General features: G+C 57.1%; 1 protein-coding gene across 2 annotated transcripts in view; it reads right to left on the bottom strand.

The window, feature by feature from the left end:
* Nucleotides 1-1,412: 1,412 nt before the first annotated feature.
* The window catches only part of Vac14 (VAC14 component of PIKFYVE complex), a 101,857-nt gene continuing 84,229 nt past the window's right edge, over nucleotides 1,413-19,040 (bottom strand). Inside the window, exons 15-19 of one of the 2 annotated variants that reach the window (XM_026399290.2) lie at nucleotides 12,555-12,729; nucleotides 11,064-11,182; nucleotides 9,854-9,933; nucleotides 6,917-7,067; nucleotides 1,413-2,029 (exon numbers count right to left, since the gene is read on the bottom strand). In XM_026399290.2, coding sequence (XP_026255075.2) covers nucleotides 1,867-2,029; nucleotides 6,917-7,067; nucleotides 9,854-9,933; nucleotides 11,064-11,182; nucleotides 12,555-12,729 — 688 coding nt within the window. In that variant the 3' untranslated portion in view covers nucleotides 1,413-1,866. The remainder of the gene's footprint in view (nucleotides 2,030-6,916; nucleotides 7,068-9,853; nucleotides 9,934-11,063; nucleotides 11,183-12,554; nucleotides 12,730-19,040) is intronic. The other variant, XM_026399291.2, reaches the window with a different exon arrangement.

The following is a 19,040-nucleotide window of genomic DNA, read 5'->3' as shown; positions in this document are numbered from 1 at the left end:
GGCCGCGCTCAGCGGCCGGCCGCGCCGCGCTCTGGGGTCGCGGGCCGCCGGCGGGCGGCGCGGGCCATGTCGTGGCGGGGCAGGCGGGCGGCGCTGGGGGCGCGGCGCGGGCAGCTCGCGGCGCAGCCTCGGCGCGGGGACTGGAGCGGCGGCGGTAATCCGAGCCGCCGAGGCTCGGGCGTCACGTGGGCGCGGCGGAGGGGAGGACCGCGGGGAGGGCGGGCGCGCGGGAGGGGGCTGTGGGAAAGGCCGGGCGGGCGCAGGCCCATTCACGGCCAGAAACCAGGGCTTTGAAATCCGAGCCCCGGCGCTGCCAGACTGGTTGGGCGAGCGGGGCCGGCGGGCGCGGGCGCCACCGCGGGTCGGGGCGGCGCTGGGGTGGGGCCCGCCCAGCTCCCCAAGGCTGTGGATGGGCGGTTGGTTCTTGGCCCCCAGATCACACCTTTTCGCCTTTGGTCTTGGTCTTCAAAGAACACCATGGCGGGATGGAGTCCCAGGTTGCCTCCCGCCAGACGGATACTCGGCACCTCGGGCGCAGGGAGTCACGGGTGCTCCCCCCCCCCCCCCGCCTTGGGGTGGTTCACTCCTGGGACAGACCCTCCAGTTATTGGGCTTCTTTTCCAAGCGGTATCGATGCCACCCAGGTGGGGTGCCCGAGGCCAGGACTTTGCGGGGTGGCGATTATCTATCTCCTGGCCCTGGGACAGCCTCCTTCCTCACTGGTGGGGATCCCTGATGCCTGGGTAGTGCATAGGGAGGCATATATTTGTACTTGGGCCATAAGTAGCAGCAAGTACAGTCTGTCTTCCTAGAGACTCCAGGCAAGTAAACACTCATGGGGTATCCTAGGCTGGGGTTCTGGAAGAGCAGGCATAAGCCCCTATTCCAGGAGCCACTTGGGAGCTGGTCAGGACAAGCCAAGGCATCCCAAAGCCTGGGGATAGGTGAACCCTGGCCTACAGGAGTGGAGAAGTTCTTTCAGCCAAACTAAGTGTTGGGGCACCTGTCCCTCTTCCCCGGAGTGCTCTGGCCTTTCCTCCCATTCCCCAGTGATCTGCAGAGTGTTCAGCAGAGTCCCCTTCATCCAGAAAACCCTGAGGCTCAGCTCCCTTGGGCCTGATGGGGACATGTTCCAATGCCCAAGGGACTCAGAATGGAAGTCAGATCAGGATATGAAGAAAGGCAGGGTTCAGGGTTCTAGGGCAGGCCAGAAAGGTGTGGGTCCTAGAAGTGGAGAGCTGGGCCCTAAGGACATAGCTCAGGTTAGGTGAGTGTGCAGGCCCAGTCCTGGAGGTACAGACACACTCTGGGGCCAGCAAGAGACCAGATCTTCTAGACAGATGAGGGCCTGGGGCAGCTGCAGGAACAGGTGGGGCACAAGTGCCAGCAGGGAAAGAGTGGACAGGTTCGAGTTAAGGTTTCTGTCATATCTTTATTGGGGCGGGAGTGGGGAGGGTGCACATCATTCAGTAGAGACCTTTGTGCCGACCCCTGTGTGCACATGCATACATACACACACGTTTATGTATGTGTACACAGGCACATGAGACCAAAGCTCTCGGGGCTGAGGTCAAGCTCTTTTCACAAGGGGGTATTAGAAGTTCCGAGACGGATTCCAGAGGATGGGTGGTCTCTGAGGCTGTGGCTCTACCCTGGTGGGAAGCCAGCTGTCTGAAGCCAGCGTGCAGCTGACAGCACTGAGAGGAGCTGGGGTGCTGCAGCCTCACCCCCTCCCTGCCTTGGGCTGGTGGTCAGGCCCAGCCCTGCTCCTGAGGCAGGTCCTCAGGCTCCTTGGGAGGGTATCCTGAAGACCCTGAGTGCTTCACGGGCCCCTGGTTGGTTGGGCTCTTCTCCATGTCAGGTGTGTCAGAGGACAACTCTCCGGTCCAGGTGGTCCCCACGCCCACTCCGCTGGTGCCTCACTTCCAGATGCTGGTTTTGGACCTTCTCAAAGTGCTGCAGTAGCTCTGCGTAGTCAATGCTGGGCGAGTCGCATTTCTGGGACTTGGGGGCTGCCTTCAGACTGTCTCTGAGGAGAAGGAGTGGAGGGCTGAATCAGCGTCTGCAATACATGGGGGCTCCTGGTGGTAGGCAGTGAGAACGGGCAGAGCTGCAGGCTGGTGGGGCTCAGCCCCTGGGAGTCTGCCTGCCCCCTGCCCAGTAACCCCTCTAACAGCCAGTCCCCCAAAGCTGGGGAGCCCCAGGCACACCCCCCTCTGCAGTTGGTGGGAACTTGGATATCACTCCCAGGCTGTGGGTTGGCAATGGCGCCCAGAGCAGGCATCGCATGGGGAAGCATTTCCTGTTTATGAGTGGCTCCCTTTGGGGTGAAAGCCAGGGCTAGCAGCCAGCCAGGAAGCCAGCTGGGGCCTGGAACAGGGTCTGGGGAGAAGGGGGAGGACAGCCTGGCCCTTTCTCTAGGGCAAGGCTAGGGCTGGGGACAACTGGGATCACTGAAGTCTCTGATGGGCCCTCAGTTGGCAGGACATTTGTTTTTGAGTTTTTGGGCCTTGAGGCCTGCAATTACTCCTTGTCCCTGAGGAAGGAGAGCTAGTCTCACCACTAGATATGCTGATGGCTGTTGCTACCACCCTCCTGTTGTTCTGTACAGCAGCACGGGTTGTGGGCTGCATAGCTACAGTGCACACAGTGCTCCCTGATTGTACAGTGTGGTAAGTAGCCCCGCTACCCTGCTCAAGCCCGATGCTTAGCTTACAGGTGGGATGGGATCCCTTTGGACCTGTCTCATTCCTAACCATCCCTCCAGCAGTGACTCGTGCAATGTTCTGCTGCTGCCTCCTTTGGCCTCACTGGCTTGCAGAAGTAGATCTATGGCGCCCTGTGATCTGGTGGCCTTGGCTAAAAGTCTCATAAAGACTGTGGGCTGCACAGCTAAGCAGAAAGTTTCTGGGTCCTGAGTTCATGATGAGACCCCAATACAGAGGTGTGTGTGTGTGTGTGTGTGTGTGTGTGTGTGTGTGTGTGTGTACAGGCAGCCGCTTCGAGCAGGAGTGAGAGGCCTGGACCCACCTCAATAGGACCACTTTCTGGTTAACTGGGCATGCCAGTGTCTCCTCATCTGTAAGTGGGAATTGCCATAGGAGCACTGGGGTGATAAGAATTTCTCCAGACAGGACAACTAGGAGCTTAGTCTGGTGCCCAGATCCCATCCAGCTCTGAGGGGTGGTTGCTGTGTCTAAACTCTGTACCTCTGGGGTGAGGCTGGCCAGGCTAGCAGTCCAAGGCTGCGCACACTGGCTGTTCAGTCCATTTTGAGGGAATTGCAATGGAGCTCCACCCAACACACCCTTACCCATGAGCTTGGCTCAGCACAGGAAACCAATGGCCAGAGTCTGATGGCATCTGAAGCTCACCAGGATGTGGGCAGGGGACCACTTCCCATAGCTGAGATACTGTCTGGAGCTGGAGATGGCCTCCCATGCCCTGCCCTACAACTGTTTCCTCCCACCCTTCTGTGAAAGATATACCACCTGAAGCCTCTTGGATGGTATCAAACCCTTGCTTCCTGGGTCAGGGCTCAATATAGATCTGAAGCAGCCAGGCTCAGGTTCACTCTAAGTGGCCTGACTGTGCATACTGCTGCTGCCTGTGCCTTTTCTAGGAATATGGAGGGATCTTTCTGGCACAGCACCCTGTGGCCAAGGTGCCAGTGCCCCAAGAGAGCAGCAACGTGGGCTTCTGAGGAGGCTGAGGGACACTGAAGCTCTAAATCCAGGATGTGTCCAGCTGCTACCTAACCCACTTAGGCTGGATCAGGGAAAAGGTGTGCAGACCTGGAGAATGAGGCCACAGGGATCATCTGATGGGGGGGGGGCAGGGATCTGCATGCTGCTCCCAACAATATCCCCAGCAAACCTGAGGCCTAAGGTCCAGGGCAGGGACTAAAATGAAGGGTTCTTTTTTGGGGGGGTACTGGGGATTGAACAATGAGCCACATCTCTAGGGGCACTTGACCACTGAGCCTCATCCCCAGCCCTAATTTGTATTTTATTTAGAGACAAGGTCTCACTGAGTTGCTTAGCGCCTTGTGCTTTTGCTGAGGCTGACTTTGAACTTGTGATCCTCTTGTCTCAGCCTCTTGAGCAGCTAGGATTACAGGTGTGTGCCATTGCACCTGGTGATGAGGGCTTCTTAATGAGATGCTGGCAATGGAAGGCAAACCTCAGGATGATGAGCATGGAAGAGACAGGAGTAGGGAGCTGGGAGGAGTGGGCTGCACCTTGCCATCTGAGACTTTGGCAAGTGATAAGTGGACCTTTCCTGGCCTGAGGTCTTGAGAGCAGGGTAGGTGTGTCCCCTTGGGAGTGGAGGACACTGCCTAGGACCTCTCAACATGGAGGGCAAGGCTTTTCTCCTCGCCTGTTATGGGCATGATCACTGCTCAGGCCCTACATGTTCTGTTTCCAACCACCTGCAGGTACTGGGTGACGGGGACACTGCCAGCATCACAGAGCCAGGATTCCAGAACCCAGAGCTGGCCCTTTCTCCTGTCATCAGCTCTCAGGGGTTCCCTCTTGCCTCACTGAGGATCCCTAAGAGTGGCCTGGAAGCCTGGAGGGGGTGGGGGCAAAATGCATGGGTGGGTGAGGAGCAGAGAGACTTCCTCAGCTGTTCCCAGCACAGGCCTGTTGGGCAACTCCACACTGTCTGCCAGCTGCCCGCCCCACCCTGGGCTGGGACTGTCCTTAGCCCCCTTTCCAGAGTGTGAGCTCTTCTTTTGTGCCCAACCCTGCAACCCTCTCCCCCAGCTCTCTCTGAGGCCTCTTCCTCATCCACTGCCTGTGACTATGTTCTCTTTTCCCAGTCCATCCCCACACCCTTTGGTGCTGGGGGTTGAACCCGGGGTGCTTTACCACTGAGCTACCTTCCTAGTCCTTTTTATTTTGCGACAGGGTCTTCCTAAGTTGCTTAGGGATTCGCTGAGTTACTGAGGCTGGCCTTCAACTTGCAATCCTCCTGTCTCAGCCTTCTGGATGGTTCTTCTCAGGCCCTTTCAAAGAATGGCTGGGAATTTAAGGTCTGAAAGGCTGGGAAGAGCCCTCTTCCCAACCACATACCTATTTATTACAAATGTTCATTTACTTATGAAGAAACCAGTATTCCAAAAAGGGTATGGGGCTTGTCTGAGGCCACAGAGACACATTCTATGCTATAGTTCAGACGGGATCCTAGTTGAGGACTGTGTCATCTACTGACTCGCAGAATCAGAGAATTCAACCCCTTTGCTCAAGACTTTCTTGACTCAGACCATAGGAGAGTTTGAAGAACTACTCATTTTTTTCCAGCTTCCCTCTGCAAACTTGTTGTACCTGGATTGGGGAGAATGGGGAAGGGTCTGAGCACTGAGGGCCTTCACTCTCCTCCCAAGACAAGAGGCAGTATGCAGAGTTCTTGGAGTGGCTGAGGGTAGTGCAGGGCTTATAGCCTGGCCCAGGGGCCACCAGGAAGGCAAATTCCCCCAGGGGAAACCCGTGGTCAAAGGAAGGAGCTCTCCCTCCTTCTTCCTTCCTTCATTCTATTCCTTCCCCTCCTAGGTACCTTCTGGGAGCCCTAACACCTACAGGACATTAAAAACGCAATGCAGAGGTCAGGCTGGCGAGGTGCTGTGTGGCTTCTGGGCCTCTCTCCAAGTCCCTGGGCTGGAGGTGCTCTGATCGGGGGGATCTGCATGCAAACCCAACCCCACCTCTGCCTCCCTGTTCCCCTGGAACACTCAGAACACTGAATGTTGGCTCTTGGAGATCACCTGGGTGGTACCCTGAGCTACGGGATGGCAGCAGCAGAAGACCTAGCCTGTCACCTAGAAAGCCGCTGTATGGAGAAAGGGGCAGGAGAAGGCAGGATCTGGGCCTCATCTGGGAGACCTATCAGGTGTCAACCACGTGGCTTCTGGGGAGGCCAGGCTCTGGGGCAAGGTGGCAGGAAACAGCCCAGTGGTCCTGAGGGCATAAGGACTTTGGTCAAGGTCTGAGTCTGGCAGGTCCACCCCAAGGCTGCCTATGTCCACCCCAAGGGCAAATGCCCAAAGTCTTTTGCTGGAGCAAGGCGCCGGGCCTGCAGAGTGGCTTGCACAGCCGAGGGGGATTCTAGACACACAGGGCATCTGATGCAAGCTGGGTGCGCTCCAGTCAGCGTAAATCTTCTCAGTGGCTCTGCTTGTTTCCATGGTGACCTGACAAGTGAAATTTTCCATCTCGGATGCCAAATGCCTGTGGATGAGGCAAAGCCTCCAAGGGTTACCAAATATAGACACAGCCCAAGAGGCTCTGGGGCCAGGGCCAGCAGTGGGTTCAGGGTGGGAGCGTGGACCCCCCTGCCCAGAGGATGCCATTCTGGGCCTCTCAGAGACCTACTCTTCCTGCAGGCAGGACCCCAGCAGGGTAGCCATGGGTGCATCCTCGCCTCCCGTCCCACCAGGTATGTTGCCGGGAAGGTCCCAGTGATGCTGGGGTCTCTGTGTCCCAGGTCTGAGTCTGTGTTGCAGATGGGTTGGCATGGCTGTCTGAGGCCAAGGGGGTGCCCACCACTGGGCTCTCTCTGGCTTCCTGGTCTGATTGCCATCTGCACTATCTGTCTCATTCCCCTACCCTGGAGCTCTTCTCCAGGGGCTTCTACTCGGTGACTCTCAGTTCCTAGACTGAGTCCTGGTCTCACTAAGTGCCCCCACCCCCGCATGGAGAAGACCCTGCTGCTTGTTCACCTTGTGAATACAGCCAGAAACCCCCAGCCTGGGGCTCTGCAGGACCTAGGGGCTAAGGGCAAGTGGCTGTGGGTGGATGGGGCCATAGTGACAAAGGGGTGGGTGTTGAGGCAGGGAGATTAGGCGGTCCCTTGTGTATCTCCCCCCTGGAGCGATCATGGATGCTGAGGGCAGTGCCCCTGGCCCAGCACTCACTCGGTCTGCAGCAGCTCAGGGTTGGGCACACACTGGAGTCGATGAGAAAGCAACTGGAAGGCACTGCTCTGGGGCAGCAGCATGAGCAGGCCATATAGAGCCTTGATCAGGTATGGGTTGTTTTTCACGTCCAGCAGCTGCAGGCGCAGATCTGTGGCAGGGAAGAGGGCAGAGGCCAGGGGTCAGAGGTGAGGGATCCTGGAGCTACTATGAAACTGAAATACATGCGACCCAGATCCCCTGCCCAGCCTGGCTGGGAGAGGGCCACCCTGGGTACTATGGACTCAGCCTGCAGGGGCTGGCTGAGCAGTTGTGGCATAGATCTAGACAGGGGCTCCTCCACAGCCAGCCAGGCCTGCCCCCTCCTCCGGAAGTGCCTTAGCCATTTCTGTGATTTCATTTCTCTTCCCACCTGTCCACCTGCTGGTCTCATCTTTTCAGCATTCCCCTTGGTCTGAGGACCCCCAAACCTGCTGCTTGTTCCCCCCGTCCCTGTGCTCAGCTGCCTCCCTGGTAATAAGAGGTCGGGGGCTTGCAGAGTAACAGATTCCCCAGTCAGTTCTGCACGTGCCAGCACGTGAGCTATAAATAGGGCGAGCTGGAAAGAAAGACAGTGGATTAGGACAGCTTTAAGGGAGGGCAGGATGGGAAAAAGCTTTTGTGTGTAGCAAGGCACATGCCAAGCCTGCAGTGTCTGGGAGGTGCTTCTGGATATCTAACTCAGAAACAGGCTGCTACGACCTCCCAGAGGTCCCTGCCCAGCACCCATTCTGACCTGGGGTGCCCACCGCTGGCCTGCTGCATTCCAAGGCAGTTCCAGCTTCCCTAAGGCCCAAAGGGGAGACTGGCCTGGAAGCAGGCCTTTGCTGCTCTCCTCTGAGCCTGTGCAGGAGGATCACTGGCTTCTCCTTTCTGTGTCTCTGAACTCCATCTCAGGCACGCTCTGTGGACAAGCCACATCTTTTTGGAGTGGCCATGCCTACCTAGAAGCAGGCTGGTGGGACGCTGGGAGACTAAACAGCCAGTCCTTGGAGCCAGGAAGTAGGAGAGAGGCCTCCCACAGTCCTTCCAGGAAGAAGTCATAAATGGTGACCTGACAATTGTCCCCAGGCCTGGTCTATTGATATTGTGAAATACACATTTGGTATTCATCCCAGTGTCCTGGCACACACTTCCTTCTGAATGCTAATGAGGCACCTGATGGCAGACAGGCCCTTGGTAGCTTTAGGATGGGGCTGATCACCTGAAAGGCAGGAGTGGAGAGGACTAAGGGTCGAGCCGATCACTAGCGGCCAGTGATTTAATCAAGCATGGCTAAGTGATGAAACCTCCATAAAATCCCAAAGGACTGGGTTCCAAGGGCTTCTGGATAGTGGGATGTACAAAAGTATCTGCAGGGTGGCACAGCCTTCCTACACCTCACCCCACGTGGCTCCTCATCTGTGTCTCTTGGAATACCTTTTAGGAGTAACTGGCAAACATGTTTCCCCAAGTTCTGTGAGATGCTCCAACAAATTAACCGAACCCAAGGCTGCACTGTAGCCAGTTGGTCAGAAGCACAATGAAAGCAACCTGGGGCTTGTGACTAGCATCTGAAGTGAAGGGGATCAGTTTTGGGAATCTGAGATCTGATGCTGTCTTCAGGCAGTTTCAGAACTGAATTGGATTGGTCGGATGTCTGGCTGGTGTCTGCTTCATGTTGCTTGCTTGCTGGTGGGGAGGAATTCCCACACCTGTCAGAGTCATAGGAGTCCTCTGTGTTGACTGGTGATCAACAGAGGAAACCTGTTTACTATCCACATGGCTTTAGAGAAGCAAGGGACAGTTTTGAGTCATTTCCTCCATTGGGAGTCGGGGAAGCTGGGACTGCCTTGTGTCAGAGCCAGCCACCCACCAGCAGGGTCCAGGCCACTCAGCTGGGATGGGTGCGGGTCAAAACCAGGCTTGTGTCTCTGCTGTCAATGCCTTGCCCACAGAGGTCCTTGGCTGAGGAGTGGAAGCTGATGGCTTCTCCAGGGTTAGCCTGGACCTGACCTCAGATACAGGTCTGCCACAAGGAACCCTCAGGAAGTGAGATGTCAGGCCAGGGCCCACTTGGGACACAGCTGCAGGGCACTCTGCTGACAACAGGTCTCCTTCTTGTTCTAGGACCTGGGTCACTGGACCTGCTGCTTTGAGAAGCTGGCTCTCTGAATGGAAAAGAGGAAGCCCTGAGCCCCTGCATTTGCTTTGGGCTCCAGAATGAGGGCTGATGGCTTAGGCTGGGTGGACCAGAGGTGCTGCCAGAGTGCTGGGGGCCCAGGCAGCCTGGCCTGGAAGGTGGCCACTGGCAGGGCTGCCCTTGGCTTCTCTACCACATGTGTGTCACTCAGAGTGTGGCCTGCTTCGGGGAGTAGGCAATGCCTGTGTTGAGGTGCCAAGAGCTGTGCTTACCCCGCCCGCTGCCACTTTAGCACATCTAGCTGGGGTGTTACTCGGCAGGCAGCTCCTGCCCGTTGGCTCCTACTACAGCCATCTCTTCTTTCAGGGAGGAGGGCATGGCTCCTGGGCAAAGAGGAAAACTGGCAGGGTTGCCTGGGTACCCCACAACTATAGAAATGCAGAGCGGAGGGCAGCATGCTATAGGGATGGGTGGCTGGGGACAGCCCTGGGTCACGGCCTGATATTAACCTTCAGGTGGGTTTGTGTAAGCACTGGACCATGTCCATGAGACCCACCTTGAAGAGAGGCAGGACCAAATTCTAACTCCATGTGCCCCAGTCCTGCTCCAGCTGGCCTTTCAGCCTGGTCATACACAGCCTTACATTCTTGACATTCCAGAAGCATCCCTAGGATGATCCTCCCTCCGCAGACTAAGCCAAGAGTCTGTCTCTGGGCTTGGCTCCACCCCACCTACTCCAGGCCAGCTAGCGAAAGTGACAGAGTGAGGAGCCTTACATGTGAAGATGGGACACTCAATCAGCTGCACCAGTTTGTCCACCTCGGTGAGGAAGTCCACTGTGACCTCCAGGTCCCCACTGGTGAACAGTCAAGGAAAATCTTCCCAGTGGGCCAGCATAGCTGTAGAGTTGGGCCAGGCTGGCCATACCTTCCCAAGAGCCGGCAGAGGCTGGACCGCAGGGGCTTGAGCCCCAGCTCAGAGCTCCATGCATCCCTCCCACTTGGCCCTGGTTTCCTGGGCAGAGCCTGGCTCTTGCTAGCCATAATCTGGCATACAAAGGACACTTCTATTCTCTTTGCCTGTCTGTTCCTCCTGTGTGGGTGCTCGGGTTCCCCTCGGGCAGCTCTCTTCTCTTTGCCCCTGTGACTGGGTTGAGGCACCAGGAGTGGTACTGGGCCTGGAGAGGCTCTTTATCATGGTCCTGCAGTCTGCAGAGGGAGGGCTGGGCAGGAAAGGCCCATGTTTCGGAGAGGACAGCCCACCACAGGCCAATGTCAGGGCTCTAGCAAGCAGTGAAGCTGGGCAGTGGCTTCCCTGTCTCTAGGTCACACAAGTGGCCAAGAGGAGAAAGTTCAGGTTGTGGAAGGAGAGAAGACACCCTGAAGGGAGCCAGTCACAGCCACATCTGACTTCCGCTGAAGCACCTCACGTCCCTCCTTCCTCCCCTAGCTCTTGCCTCCTAAATAAAGCTCTGATCCACGTTCACACCTCAGGCTCGTACTAGAGGTTAGTTTGCTTTTCAGCATTAAAGAAAATCTGGCCGTGGCCATGGAGGTCTTCAGTAAGGCAGGTACTGAGGTGTGTGCGGGCTCCCCCTCTTGAAGCTTCCTGTCCAGCCTGTTTTCTCTCACTGGGTCATCCGCAGAGCTTCCCAGGCCCTGGCTCTGTGGCCTTGGAAGGTCCCAACAGCAGAGCTCAACTTGAAGACCCCACCTAGGCTTTCCTGCGGCAGCCTGGCGTGGTCTTACTCCCAGGGCTTGCCCATCCTCTCAGCCTGCACAAAAATGGTGCTAGCTGTGATGTGAAGGCGGCTCTGAGATGGCCGTTTGCTGCAAACAGCATTCTCCAACACGTCCCTCACGGTGCCCCTGGTGGGGTGGCCCAGGTGGCCCAGCCCTGGAGTCAGAGGGGAGGGCGGGGCAGGAGTATGGCAGGCCCCCTCCTATCTCTCAGCCGGTTACCAAACCGAAGTGTGAGAAAGGATACAACTTCTGGATGAGGTCATAGGCGTGCCGGTAGTTCTGGGTAAGGAAGCAGAGGGACACCGTGGTGACTGGGTTGTGGCACCAGGAGCGGTACAGGCAGCAGAAGAGGTTCTGGCTCTCCTGGGGAGAGAGCTGCAGCAGTTAGGAGGCCCTGCCCTTCCACTCCAGGTGGACCTGCAGAGAGAAGGACCTGGAAGGGCCTGAGAACTGGGGGCCCTTGGGAGCAGCCAGGGTGCCAACTCAGCACCCTAGCTGTTTGGCAGCCCAGCTGGGAACAAGCTGTCACAAAGGAAACGCTGACAGCTCCTCCTCAGACCCTGTCATTACCTCCCAGCCCCACAGAGCCACGTGGTGGCATGAGGGCCTGGTCGGAGCGAGCCTACCCTTTGTGCTGGCGTTTCTGCCCCTGGCAAAATAACAGTCATTGTCCTCCCCAGAACTCTGTGGTCCTGGAGTCTGGGAGGCTGGGAGGTGTGGGCCAAGAAGAAGCTTCCCCTGGGGCTAGGAGATGCTGGCTGGGTCCTCCTCTCTGTCACCAATGCCATTTCCTCCCCTCTGGCAGCCTACCTTGTATGCTTGGCCTTCATCGGACACCAGCCCAGAAGCCCACACTTGGAGGAGTCCCTACCGCTAAGAAAAATTCTTAAGCCCTCTGTAAATGTATGGAAGGAACCACAGGAGGAAGGCAGGGCTGTGGCCTGGATCATTCTGAGCTCCTTGGCCCCAGATGCCCTCAGATATGGGCTTAGATGTCCTTGCGACTCCTGGGAGGCGGGTAAAGGCAGGATCCACAGGGACTGAGCTGGGCACGGGAGCAGAGGGGAGGTGACCCAAGCCCAGATTGGGGAATAAACCCCTGGAACTCCGGCATCAAGGACAGTGCCAGCCCCTGGTGGCCTCTGCAGCCTACTCCCTCCCTCAGCTGGGATAAGAGGGGCCTGATGGCTGTCTCTCCCCGTCTCGCACAAGTACCTCCCTCTTTTCTCTGACCAGCCCTTGGGTGTCCTCAACCAAAGGACTGTGCAGGCAGCAACATGACACCCTGTAAAGGTCTTTTATGAGACAGAATGTGTCCAGCTTTGGGAGAGGGGCCAGGGCAAGGAGAAGGGGGAGAACAATTAAGCCCTAGTTCCCCCACAGGTCTCTGATCCAGAAGCCTGACCTAAGAGGTGGCCTTGCCCAGCAGGTGGGCCCTGAGCCAGGAGAGCTGTGCTACCAGGGGGAGTGGGGTCAGTGAGTAGAGAAGTCAGGGCCGCTGGTGGGTCAGGCAGGGCACATGGACCTTGCACAGGGCATGGAGCCTTCTGCGGGCAGAAACCTCAGCAGTGTGTGACTCACTCCATGGCTGGCTGTTTACCCTCCACATTCTACCCTGGACCAGGGAAGACCTTGACTTCATCTCTGTTTCCTCTTGGGCCAGGCTGAGGGGAACACTGGGTGCCTGTTTGCACATGGCCTAAACCAGGAGTCAGAGCCCATGGGCGTAGAGTACCAGAGTCTTCAGGTCCTTGAGCTGATTTCTTAGCTGGAAGAGTTCGGTGGAGGTGAGCAGGATGGTGTTGAGGGTGTGCACCATGGTAGAGGCGAACTTGAGATCCTCCTCCCGGAGTAGGATGTCCGCCATTGAGTGGAAGATGTTTTCTGCATTCAACAGGAGACAGAGCTGCCTGGAAAACAGGGAGAGCAGCACTTATGCTTAGGTCACCCTGGATGCCTCTGGGCCTCAACCTGGGGAGCCTCCTCCTAGGGGTGCTACTACCAATTAGCCACATTCCCAGCCTTTTTAAAATTTTGAGACAGTTTCACTAGGTTGCCCAGGCTTTGAACTTGTGATCCTCTTGCTTCAGCCTCCTGAGCCTCTGGGATCACAGGCGTGAGCTACCATGGCTGCTAGCATTCTTACTCTTGTTTTTGCAGTGCTGGGGATTGAGCCCAGCACCTTGCACATGCTAGGCGAGTGCTCTACTACTGAGCTACACCCAAAGCCCTAAGCCTCCTTTTCTGCCTGGACAGATCTCATCTTCATCTGAGAACTTCTTCCCACATGGGTCACTGTTACTGTCCCCTCACAAAAGCCCCTGAGGTCAGGGGTCTGTGCTGCTCATGCTGCATCCCCTGCAGGGGGGACAGCTGCAGATGCAGGGGCCTGGTAGGACCTGTGGGCTGAATGGGCCCTGATGACAGCTTTATCTTCAGGGTCCAGATGAAGAACCTGGAACAGGGAAGTGAAGTGGCTTTGCCAAGGTGGCAGCACGAGGGGGACCAGCCCTGGCTCCACTGGTGCCACAGGCCACGTTTCTCCTCTGAGTCCTGGGGGTGGGACTGGGCTTGGTGGAAAACAGCCTCCATGGTATAAAAGAAGAACCCAGGGAGTGAAGCACAGCAGGTTCTCCAGGTCCTGAGGCAAGGGGATGTCAACAGTGGACAAGGGGGTCTTGAGGACAGACTCAGAGGAAGCCTGTTGACCTGTTCATCGGGCCACGTGCTCTCAGAGGCCCAGCCTTGAGGGAAGAGCACTTCAAGGTTACCTGGGTAATAGATTCCCAGCTGGGTGAAGGGGGGGCAGGCCTGGGAAAGGGCTGGAGAGAGGGTGGGTGGGTGGCATGGTGTTTTTTGTTGGTGTGGACTGATGGCCCATGGCCTTGCCCTCACAGTCTCCCATCTGGTGCTGTCATCATCTGCCTGACTCCTAGTCACTGCCCCAGGATAGCAACACCACACACCAGACACCAGACAAGGGGTTAAGGCCTCAGGGTCCTGCGTGCCGAACAACAAGAACCACATTTTGAGGCAACATGCCCGAAACATGTCCACTTCCTCCCAGGCAGTCAGCTCATCTGGAGCTCTGGGAGCATTATCAGGAACTGGTTTCCTGTTCCCTCTGAATACCAGCCATGGCTTTGGGACCAGGCTGGAGAAGATTCAGCCCCACCCCCAAACCGGGAAAAGTCCCCGAGCATTTGGTAATGGAGAGGACAAAGCACGAAGAGCAAACAGTGGGCAGGCCGTCGGCAGCCTAGCCCCAGCTGGAAGCCACAGGCTTGGGCAAGAGACCATGAGAGAAACCCAACCAAGGCTGAGGAGGCACAGAGGAGCTGGGTGGTGTGGGGGTGGGGGGGAAGTGGACAAATGGACCAGGGGCCACTTCATCTCTGACTCACACACTGGCCTGGGTGGCTCTCCTAGCTCTAGGGGGTGGGTACAGGCTTTGGAGCCTGATGGCTCCAGCCACCAGCTGTGTGACCTCAATGTCTCTGCGCAGCAATGTCAACTTTTAAGTGGGGCAATGCTTGCCTGTAAAGTGGGGGAAATACTTAGTGGTCAGACATGTCATGTGAGATGCCAGTGTTCAGCATGGGCACACAGGGGCCAGGGCCCCCAGTGTGGAGGTGACAGCCGGCCTCCTTCCTTACGACTTGGGACAGTACTTCCTGTCCCCTCTTCATGCTCCCACCCCTAGACGAGTCCTGTCTCCAAGGCTGTGGGACAGAAATGTTCCAGAAGGGCAGGCCGGGGTGGAAGGGGAGTGTTCTGACAAATGGTCGCAAATGCCCGTCGCCTGCAGCTGCTACCGTCTCCATGACAGAGGCTAGCAGCTGAGCTGCTGCCAGGCAGCGCTCTCCAGGAACCTCAGGCTGGCCCAGCCCAGCAGGGACCTGCAGCAGCTGGAGGGCAGGGGTGGCCTCTCATGTGAGGATGAGTCCTGAGTTTCTGAGGGGAGGAGGGACAAGAGGATTGGTGAGGAGAGGCGGGTGCCAAGGTCTCCTGGTGTCCCAGAGAACCTAGGGAAAGGGACACGTTACAGATCAGGGATGTTTTCCGGAAACACTTTTCTTTTGTTGCTGGTGACACTACCCTCTCCTGGTTTTCCTCTCGCCTGACTGCGCCCCTTCCTCTGAGGCTGGGGTGTCCCTCTGCTCGCCTCTGGTCTGCATCTCCCAGTGGTCCTGATGGGATTCTGGATATGTTCGGAGTTGCCTGGCGATCAGGGCTGCCCTGGCCCCAGCCCTGCTGAGCTCTGGGTGGGACAGCACTTGTCAGGGGGATGGCCCTGCTCAGCCATCTACAAGGCATTTCAAACTTTGTAGGACCACAACCCCATTCCTGGTGTCCCTGGACACTCCCTTCCTGTCTCAGTAACGACGTCACTGCTCACTCAGCTGCTCAAGCCCAAACCAAGGAGCCTTCCTCCCTCACCCAGCCCCGTCATCAGGCCATTAGGTCCAGGAGCCTCACCTTCAGAGCACCTCCTGCCTCGGCCTCCTGGTCCCATCTTAGCTACCATCGCACCAGGGCAACTGCCAGCCACGTCTTGCTGGGTCTCTCTCCTGCTATTCCTCTCACCCTCCCCACACCAGCTGGGGCCATCCTATGGGATGCCAGGCCCACCCTTGCTCTAGCCTCGTCAGGGGCTTCCTCCTGGATCTAACACAGAGCCCGGCTCGTCCTGTCCTTCACTAGGGATGTCCCAGCCTCTCGGGCTTTTCTTCTGTTCCGGGTCTCACTTTGCCTGCTGTGCAAAAAGGCTCTCCCATGGTCTGGCCCATGGCTGGCTCCCTACTGTGACCAGGGTCTCAGCTCCACCCTGGGTCCTGGGGAGGCCACTCTGATGTGCCCTGTCCTCCCACCAGCCCCTTCTAAGAATGGGACCAATGTCTTTCAGAGTGTCAATCACTACGTCATGTTGGTGTCCTTGTTTGCTGGGTTCCTGTCTCACTCACTAGAATATGAGTTGCAAAGGCAGGGCCTTGTCTGTGACCCGCGTGAGCCTCAAACCAAGAGGGCCTGGTGTCCGACAGCCACTCCATCATCACTGTTAGGTGTCACTGAACAAAGGGACCTTGCTCATCTTGCTTAGAGTCTTCATGCTAGACTCCATTCCAGCATGTTCTCTCTGCTCACCTCTGTCAAGTTCCTGCACACTGCCCTGATATCACACTTTCGCCCTCATGCCCACCAGGCCAGGGCCTCTGGTGAGGGGGGCATATCATGGTGGGAGCACATAGTGGAGCAGACCACTTACATGAGAAGGCAGAAAGCAGAGGCACTGAGGAGAGAAGTCTCACAATCCCCTTCAAGGTCATGTCCCCAGTGACCTAAGAACCTCCCAGAAGGCCCCACCTCCTGAAGGCTCATAGCAACTCCCAGCAGCACCACTCCGAGGACCAAGTCTTTAACATGTGGCCCTTTGGGGCACGCTATCCACACTCCAATCAGCACCTCCTTGTCAGGAGTCCCCCGCTGGAGACAAGACTGCAGAGGGGAGGGAGAGCTAGGAACAGGCACCAGAGCGCACAGTGCTGGGGAGCCCTCCAGCATGCTCTGGACATTCGCTGCTACCCTGGCCCCAGGAGGGTGCTGGGCAGAACCAGGAAGGGCTCCTTGGGGGTCATGGCTCCCAGGGCTCTGTTTCTGGCAGTGCCAGTCCTGTGGCTGTGGCAAGGGGAAGAGAGCAAAGATGGGGGCCAAACTTGCTTCACCCAAAGACATTCTTGGTTTGGGGACACGGAATCTCCCAGGCTGCATTCACAAAACCTCAAGGAGAGGAATAATAGTGACGGTTTTAGCTAAGTCAGGGCATCGTGAATAGACGACACGTGCCATGTGAACCTCCCGGGACCCAGCCAGGCAGTGATGGCCGGGAACAGCAGCTCCTATTCTGTTCTGGGTCATCACCAGGTACACGGCCCTGTCCTGGGTGCCCAGGGCAGAGGGGAGGCTGAATCTGGGTCCTTCAGCTGGACCCTGTCTTGGAGAGCTCTGAGGTCACAGCAGGATGCCAGTATCTACTCTGGGGTCAAGAAGTGGGGAAGGAAGAAGGGGGGTCCACTTTTCATTGCAACCATAAATCCATGACGGGATCTGCCCAGGCAGCCTCAGTTTCCATGTGCCTGGCCCTGGCTTCTGAGCCCCTCCTGTGGCTTCTTGCTGACTCCTCACACAACCTGGGCAGGCACAGAGGTTATAGGATTAATACCCCCCTGAAGAGGAGTCTGAAGTTCAGAAAGGACCCACACCATCACTCACAAAGCTAACCAGGGAAGGGGGAATGGAGATTCAGAGCTGGAAGAGCCAGCTTCAGAGCCCAAGTTTCTCTTCAACACTCTGTTTCTCTGGTGCCCATCCCTGCTGGGTAGAGGCCTGGCAGATGGCTGCCTCGCAGGGCTGCTGCGTCATCACTTCTCTGTTGAGCCCCAGCCCGGCTTGAGCAGCCTGCCTGGCTCTCAAGCATAGCGTCAATAATGGAACACAGCTTGCAAGTATTATACATTTGCCCATATTTTTTCATACCCACATTAAAGTGCTATTCATCATGAGACAATGGCCTGGAAAGTGCTTGGGGACAAGGCAGAGAGGTGGGATGGGAGGGAACCTGAATGAGGACACAGGGCACCTCATGCCCCATCTTGGAGGTGGACAGGGTGCACATCCATATGTGCTGAGCCTGACCCGGGGGGAGGAGGACAGCCGTGGCCAGGAGGGAGGAGGCACGACCATCAGGAAGGGCTCCCCACTTGGCAGTGGAGCCGCGGGCCTTCGTCCGAGCTGTGCCATGGGGCTGTGGCTCTTGCACACAGACTGGAGCCCCGAGGGTCATGGCGCTGCCTCTCCCTTTGGGCCGCCTGCTGTAGCCTGGACCATTGTTCCAGGTGTGGTTTCAAGCTGGGAGCAGCAGCTTCTGGTTGCTTCCTCCGCCACACACCAGGAGTTCTCAGGGGAGCTACGTGCCCACTCGGAACTCTCTAGGACCCAGGAGAGGGGTTGTCGCTTTCCCTTACCAGCTGAGACAGTGCTGTCTTGCTCACAGAAATGTCTTTCTTTGGGGCAGTCTCAGAACACCAAGGCTTGGACGTTACTGGGACAGGGACACTCTGAGACAATGTCTGCCTGGAAGTGGCTGTCCCACACCTGCCAGCTGCTGTGATCCTCTATCACTGTCTTCAACACTGACACTGGTAAGCATCACCAAGCACCAAGCTCCAGGCCTGGACTGCTGCTTGCCTTGGTGACAGCCCACGACAAAAGCTGCTTTGCCAAGTACTCTTTGGCCTTGTGGGGCCTCATGCCTCTGGATGGCCCTAGACTAGACAGTCACCCTGCAGCCACATGGCTGTAAATCAGCAGAGGGACTGCTCTTCTCTGTTCCGTCCCAGGTTGTAGGGAAAGGGGTCACAAGCTGCTTCTCCTCCAGGTACCTGACAGGCCAACTCAGCATAAGTCAAACCTTGGTCTGGAGGATAAGACCTCCTGGTGGCTTTATCCCTCAATTTCTGGGGCTCTGCACAGAGCAGAAGAGCTACCACATGGACACCACTCTCCATGGGAGCAAGGGCTGCTTCTGCAGCCAAGGGCTTCTTCTTCTTCTTCTTCTTCTTTTTTTTTAGAGCAAGAGAGAGAGAGAGAATTTTGATATTTATTTTTTAATTTTTGGCAGGCACATCTTTGTTGGTATGTGGTGCTGAGGATCATCTTTGTTGGTATGTGGTGCTGAGGATCGAACCCGGGCCGCACGCATGCCAGGCGAGCGCGCTACCGCTAGAGCCACATCCCCAGCCCAGCCAAGGGCTTCTCTTGGCCATTTGGCTCCTGAGGCTGAGGGGCCATCCTGGGGGCCTGTGTGGAGCATGAAGAACTCCACATGGTAGTGGGAGGACTATGGACAGATCCTTTCACAATGGAACCACCCTGGGTGCCTGGAGGCAGGGAAGGGCAGGGTGTGAAGGTATAGGTGCTGGGAACAACTGGAGCCCCCAGTGGGAGAAGCTGGGAAGGGCCTCCTCCACAGCACTATCTGCAAGGAGCAGGGGCGCCAAAGTGCAATGAGGGCCCTAAAGGGAAGAGGCCCAAGTTCACAGGGCCCTTGAAGGGTAAGAATTCCACCAGGCTTTGCCTGGGGAATCTCAACTTTGCCATGTGGCTTCAGGGGAGACTTTTTCCCATGACCCTACTCCTCTGCTCCGAGAACAGGATGAGCAAA

Source organism: Urocitellus parryii, chromosome 15 (assembly GCF_045843805.1).
Source record: "Urocitellus parryii isolate mUroPar1 chromosome 15, mUroPar1.hap1, whole genome shotgun sequence".
In the NCBI taxonomy this organism is placed as follows: Eukaryota; Metazoa; Chordata; class Mammalia; order Rodentia; family Sciuridae; genus Urocitellus; species Urocitellus parryii.
This window is presented reverse-complemented; position numbering and strand designations above follow the sequence as displayed.